Source organism: Amphiprion ocellaris, chromosome 18, assembly GCF_022539595.1.
Source record: "Amphiprion ocellaris isolate individual 3 ecotype Okinawa chromosome 18, ASM2253959v1, whole genome shotgun sequence".
In the NCBI taxonomy this organism is placed as follows: Eukaryota; Metazoa; Chordata; class Actinopteri; family Pomacentridae; genus Amphiprion; species Amphiprion ocellaris.
The window spans coordinates 32,729,563-32,736,334 of record NC_072783.1 but is presented as its reverse complement, the minus strand read 5'-3'; the positions used below and the strand labels follow the sequence as shown (position 1 = coordinate 32,736,334).

At 39.0% G+C, this 6,772-nt stretch overlaps 1 protein-coding gene across 1 annotated transcript in view; it reads right to left on the bottom strand.

Annotated features, from left to right (window-relative positions):
* Positions 1-72: 72 nt before the first annotated feature.
* The window catches only part of prkcea (protein kinase C, epsilon a), a 48,804-nt gene continuing 42,104 nt past the window's right edge, over positions 73-6,772 (bottom strand). Inside the window, exons 13-15 of the mRNA XM_023284383.3 lie at positions 5,831-6,019; positions 3,347-3,493; positions 73-2,104 (exon numbers count right to left, since the gene is read on the bottom strand). Coding sequence (XP_023140151.1) covers positions 1,955-2,104; positions 3,347-3,493; positions 5,831-6,019 — 486 coding nt within the window. The 3' untranslated portion in view covers positions 73-1,954. The remainder of the gene's footprint in view (positions 2,105-3,346; positions 3,494-5,830; positions 6,020-6,772) is intronic.

Here is a 6,772-nt window from a genome sequence, read left to right as displayed (position 1 = left end):
TTCTTCACAGCAGCAGAATCAATAAAAACACACAAAAAAATAGATGGAAAGAAGAGAGAGAGGAGTCTGGGATTGATGTAGACAGCTCAGTGTTTTATTGGAATCAGACCAGACAGGACTAGCCCGGCTGTTGCACTACATTTTGGCACAGAGTAAGATAGTGTGACCAGGAACAGCCCTACCCCTGGGTGCACAAAGCTTCACTACACACCGACTCTACTGCACAGAGAGCAAACCAGCTCGCCTTCCAATCACTGTACAGTACACGCAAACCACAGTCCTTCTCTGTGTGTGCATGTGTGTGTTTGTTTGTAAGAAAGAAACAGTGAGAAGAAGGAAGAAGAAGGAGGAGGAGGAGGAGGAGGAGGAGGAGGAGGAGGAGGAGAAGGAGGAGGAAGCAAAGGACAGAGTCTGTATGTGGTGTTTGGTGTGTGTGTGTGTGTGTTTGAAATGAGAGGTAATTCAGCTGCTGGTTCTCCACATTTCTTATCACCCGGCTGTAACAGACCTATAATAGTATAGCTATAGTATTATACACAAAGGTTTCCTCCAGATACACTTTACAATAATAATAATAATAATAATAATAATAATAATAATAATAATAATAATAATAATAATAATAATAATTATTATTATTATTATTATTATTATTATTATTATTATTATTATTATTATTATTATTATTAGAATAATAAAAAAGAGCAAGAGCAATAATAAAGAAAAGCCATTCTTGAAAAAAAAAAGCAAAAGTCTGAAAAGCGAGTGGTTTTGGCTGAGTGAGACGGCTGCTGGAGGCAGGGAAGAGGGGAATGAGGCTGAAAACACTGATGGTAGCTACAGAAACAGAAAGTCACACATGACAGGGAAGGGGGAAAAAATATCACACATTCACACGCACAAAAAAGTACATTCACGATTTAAAAACTAAAAAAAAAAAACGCCCACGGGCCGGCACATTCACTACTGCAGGACAGACGCGGAATCTAAGAAACGAACAGATGGATGAAATGGCTGGAAATCGGGCTTTTTTTTCACTGCTACACAGGTCGCCTGTAACACTCTGCTCCACATAATTAGTTCAATAGCCTGTAAAATGTCGACATTCACTTTTACACACACTGGAGGACAGAGAGAGTGAGTGTGTCGGACAGTGAGAGCAATATTTCAGTCATACCATAACCGAAAGAAAACGCATTTTGAGGAGAAAAAAAAAACGAAACACATGAACAAACAAGTCATAAAATATATAGATAGTCAGGGTATTGCACAAAGGGAGTTTTGGCCCTAACTGGTCCACAATAATGACAGTAATAACACAGGTAGGGTTGCTTGTCCATGCGCCACGACGCTGCGTTACTAGCAGACGATACCAAACACAATACAGCCACTCAACACAGGCTATATACAGGCCTCTGCACCCAGCACCCACAGTCCACATGTAGAACAGTGCTGGGAGAGAAGCAGTGGAAGTGTGTGTGTCTGCTAGTCTGAGCATGTGCAGTGAGCTTGTAGCGGTGTGTGTGTGTGTGTGTGTGTGTGTGTGTGTGTGTGTGTGTGCGTGAGAGCATGTAAACTCGTAGTGTTTGCGTGTTCGTGTGTGTTGTGAGAGCATGTGCAGGTGTGCATATTCATATCCATATTCATATTTATGTTCATATTCATAACAAAACCCAGGCAACAAGAACAACACAATGCAAGTAAATAATATTCCATAAAGTAACAACAACCAATAGTTTCAAAGTAAAGGAGTGACTCGGTGTGTGTGTGTGTGTGTGTGTGTGTGTGTTTTGTAAAGGGAGTTATGGTTCTACTGAGTGTCAGCTTGTGTGTGTGCGTACGTGTATGCCAGGTGTAGTGTTGCTGGATCAGTGTGTGTGTGTGTGTGTGTGTGTGTGTGTGTGTGTGTGTGTGTGTGTGTGTGTGTGTGTGTGTGTGTGTGTGTGTGTGCATCTTAGGTCTGCGTCTCCTCAGGAGCGCAGTAGGAGAAGTCCTTGAACTCCTCCTGGTTGATCTGTCGGATGATGGCCTCGTCCGTGGGCGTCAACACGGGGTCCTCCTTGGTGAAGTCCTGGTCGAAGTTATTCACGTCTCGCTTGGTTTTCTGCACAAACAGAACGGGGAAATGATGTCGGAGGAAGAAACTATATGGCAGTCTAGTGCTGTGAAAATGAAATTATAGCGACATCTTCTGCCCAATTAGACATACTGCCATTTTAATGTGATTGTATTTTAACACACACAAGCATGCTGTTATCTACACAAATGGAGGTGTAGGAGACACCTTTAAGAATCGCAAGAAAACTCATGAAATAATCAACAAAAAATCTATTCCTGCTACTTTCACTTCATTTCCCATGAATATTTTTTGCGAACCTATATATTTTACTTTTCCCTAATCTTTATTTTTGCATGTTCTTGTGCAATTTGATGATTTTAGCTGCTCCTTCGGAAACTTTGCTATGCTGCCACATGATACCTTTCACCCTATAAACTCTCAAGAATTAAACTGGAAAAACTGTTGGATTTTCAACTTTCCAACAGTCCTTGCACTAATCATGTGTAACTTTTGGTTTCATTAACTAAATAAAAGCTTAAAAACCATAATATTTAATTAAAATCATTTCTGCTGCAATCAGAAGTCCTGAGACTTCTCGGCTGAACTGCAGGCTGTGTTTGCACGCAGCAGAGAGTGGACAAGAATGGAAACAAACGAAAAATGTCAGTTGTATCATCTATAATAACTTCATACGTAGTTAATCTAATAATAATATCAAAATTATGCAGAAAATTATGCACCCCCTTTATTTAGTTTTGCTGACACCTGTAGACACTTTGCATATTTTTTCATTTACTATAAAACAAAAATTGAAAAGAAATTCAATTTTTCAATTTTCTTTCTTTCTTGTTTTCTTTCTTTAATCATTATTTATGGAATTACTACCTTGTTAGACTGCATAAAAGACATTTTTGAGCTTTCTCTACTTTTAGCCACTGAGGTGCAAGGCGTCAGTTAGCTCACTTTATTTACTCTTTAACATAGATAATAAAATCATGTGTCTTTGGTTCAAGTCATCAGTGGCTGCTGTTCAGAAAAGTTACACAGTCCTGCTTTAATTCATGCAAACTTTAGATCAAAGAAAATGGAACAAGATTGACAATTTGTCACTCAACCCTATGCACAACTTTTGGCACTGGTCAAGCCTGTGACATAATAAACTACAAGGAGATCTAATGAAATGTACAGTCATATAAGATCATCACAGTGAACACTTTTCAGATTTACAGACTGTGGGATGTAAAATGTGTTTTGTGAGGGATGTGCTATGGTGTGTGTGTTTCTTACAATCCGAGGTTTAAAGGGTGGTTTGACTTTCCTCTGCTCCAGCAGGATCCAGTCGATCTCTCTGAAGAAGGAGTGGGTCTTGATGGCTTCCTCGCAGCCCTGGCTCACCACGCAGCCCAGACGCTTGGCCGGATTCTTTGTCATGAACTGCACACACAAAAAAAAAAAAACCCAGAAATGTGATTTGAAATTATATTCGTCTGAAGCCGGCTCCCTCAGGACACTCGGCTGCGGTTTCATCCATAAAATGGACAGAAACAGAAGGAGGGGTTGGGCAAAAACCATTTCAGTGCTAATAATAGAGCCGAGGCATTAATGGCTCTGTGGACGGTACAAACAAAGAGGCGTAGCAGCAGAGACATGAAACCGGTCAGCAGAGAGTTGGTGTTACCGACTGTGACGGGAAGCTGTGTCACTTTTGTTGTGCTGTGTCTTAGCTATTGTGGTTTTATGATCACATTGTTATTACTTTAATCTTTTTGACTGACTTTTGTAGTCTTCTCAGCATCAGAGAAGCATGCAATGTAACACCTCTGCATGACAACGATGACCAAACGAGCACCAGGACACTGATGAAAGCTTGAATATCTTCTGTGAAGTGCCTTTTTTCAGACTTAACTTTTGGAGGTCACAGGCGTCTATTTCAAAATGAAGCCATCCAGGTTAAAACTGCACTCCATTTTCCTGAAAGTTAGCTTTTTAGTTCTCAAGGACAGAACTACTTTTACCTGTTGCTCAAACAACATCTACATGCAACCTAACCCCACATTTGCAGAGACCAAAAAACTTACTGCTTTTCTGAAAGTGTTGGTCATGAAACACAAATAATTGCTATTAATGATTTAATTGTGTTTTATGGTTCATTTATGCTTTATTAGTTTTACATAAATGGCATTAGCACCTTTTACTGCCAAATACTTGCTTCAAAACCAACAAATTGCCTCCTCAGAGGTATTGAGGTATCCTATTTCATTTGACTTAAAACCAAAATGTGCCTGCAGTGGTACTGTGGTGATTGGCTTTGCAACCACAAACTGTATATGAAGATGAAGGTGTAAAAAATGAAGCCAAAGTGGAATAGCACTAAACCTGCATTATCTCTAACAGTCAGCAGGGGGCGACAGATCTGAACTCAGATTGTATAGAAGTCTATGAGAAAACGGCACCACTTCTCACTTGATTTGCTACCTCAGTCAACATTTTCCTAAAAGGATTATGACCTCAATTGCCAGTTTTACAACTTTCTGAATATAATATGATGTTAAGTTTGTATATTATGATCCAAATTAGAGTAAAACTGACGAGAAAACAGGGCAGCTGCAGTATCGCTGAGAATAATATCCTCAGGTTGTCCAGTCAGATTCACCGCTCACTCATTACTTTCAGTTTTGAAACACCAAGATGGTGATGGTCAGATGCCAAACTTGAGGCTTAAGAACGGCTTCAGAACTGTCGTCTACATAGCAATGGGTAATTTCAGGGTCACTACGCACATCTTTTACATACAGTTCATGTATACATGTAAATCCACAGCGGTAATGTCAATAAATGCTCACTGAAACGCACTCAGTCACATATTAGACGCCTCGAGGTGCCATTGAACTATAGAAGAAGGGGGTGGAAAAATGTCGTGCAAATCAAAACATGACATTTAGTTTTGAATTAGTAATTGAATTGAAACAGTTTGAATGATTGTGGTCATCTCAAATAATTACAATCAAGTCATTATGTAATAACAGTGACAGTATGTCTGGAGCCGTGACTATAAAAATCCTGTGAGTGAATAAATATTCTGTCCACAGCAGCACAAAAAAGATTTTTAACTCCTTTTTCCCGCATGTCTGACTTTCTTTTCTAATAAAAATCTAAATAGTGGTCAGACGTGAAATCTCTCCCTGCTTAATTTGTACAACTTCGATCAAATTAGCACTTCTGTCTGTAAATATGAATGTAGTTTTTGTTATTTTCAAACTAAATAACATGATATTTTTTTGTGTTATGCAACTGGAGCAAAGACACAACAGCTTGTCATTTCTGGCTTCTTGGATAGAAAATAGAGTTGCAAGAAAATCTGTACTTCATGCAACAGATGGAATATTTTCACATCTATACAGTTAGAAGAGTCTGAGGATTCTATAAATACTTTCAAAGCAGCATTAAATGTTTCCAAAAGACCTTCTGGGGTTTTTCTGTAGAATCAGAAAAGAAAAATCAGCTTCAAGATGTTCAAAAACAGCCTCTTTCCAACCACATTTGTATGAACAAAAACCCAGACGACTTGATTTTTTTTTTTTTTTTACAGTAGATTCTCTGATTGGAACATAAGCTACTGAATTTAATTACAGTAAAATTAAAGCATCCTTCAATTTGCCCGGGACAGCTTTAAGCACCAGGAGGAATCAGTGAAAGAGAACTGAATAGCTCTTCAAACACTGCTAATCAAATAAAGAGAACGTTGGATAAGGTGGAGGAGGCAACATGTACCGCTCGAAGGATTGAAACGGCCTCTTTGCTGAGCCACACAGGATAGAGGACGTCGTCATGGAGAATCGACTCGAACAAGTCGTCTTCGTTGTCGGCTTCGAACGGAGGCTGTCCGGCCATCATCTCGTACATGAGCACCCCCAGAGCCCACCAGTCCACAGAGGCTCCGTACTCCAGCTCCTGCAGGATCTGAATACAACAACGAGACACGGTTCAGCATGGAGGGACGTTCTGCATCTCACGTCCATTAGAACACACTCACATACAGAATACGCCTCATGCCTTGTGTTTTAACATTTTTAGGAGGTGCAGAGAAAGCAAGCGCTACATAACATCTAACAAAGAAGCCTTTTTAAATGTCACCAAGAAGAACTGAAATTAATTACAGAAAGATCCCCTCCAGGCATGTTTTAAGAGACAAAACAGTACTTGGCCTTGAACAATAATTTATGTTTGATGTCTTTTTTTATTATAAAGAAGCTCAATTAACTAGTTGGAAATTCTTAGAAGTGCATTTATTCCTTTCCAAAAGAAAAATTAGGAACTTATGAATATGCAAAGAAAATCTGTTTGACTAGTTTAACTCCAGTCTCACGTTAACTACACATTAGAACAAAGTTAACCCCAAACCAGTAAGATCCTCCTCATGTGGACATGTCTGAACGTGAGATCTAAGCTGAGAAACTTCCTTCAGCAAAGGAATCTTAAAACAGATCTATAGTGCTGAACTACTCATACATCATTCTCCACAGTGAACATCAAACACGCACTTGAAGTGACAGTTACATAATTCTGAATGGAGGAGGACATAAAAAAGTACATTAAAATGTAATTATGAAAATAAACAGATATAATCAATCACAAAAAGCTACAGTAATCTGAATAGAAAGATTAGTGGAAAAGAAAAAAGGAAAGACAAGCAGAAAATAACCAGAAAAAATA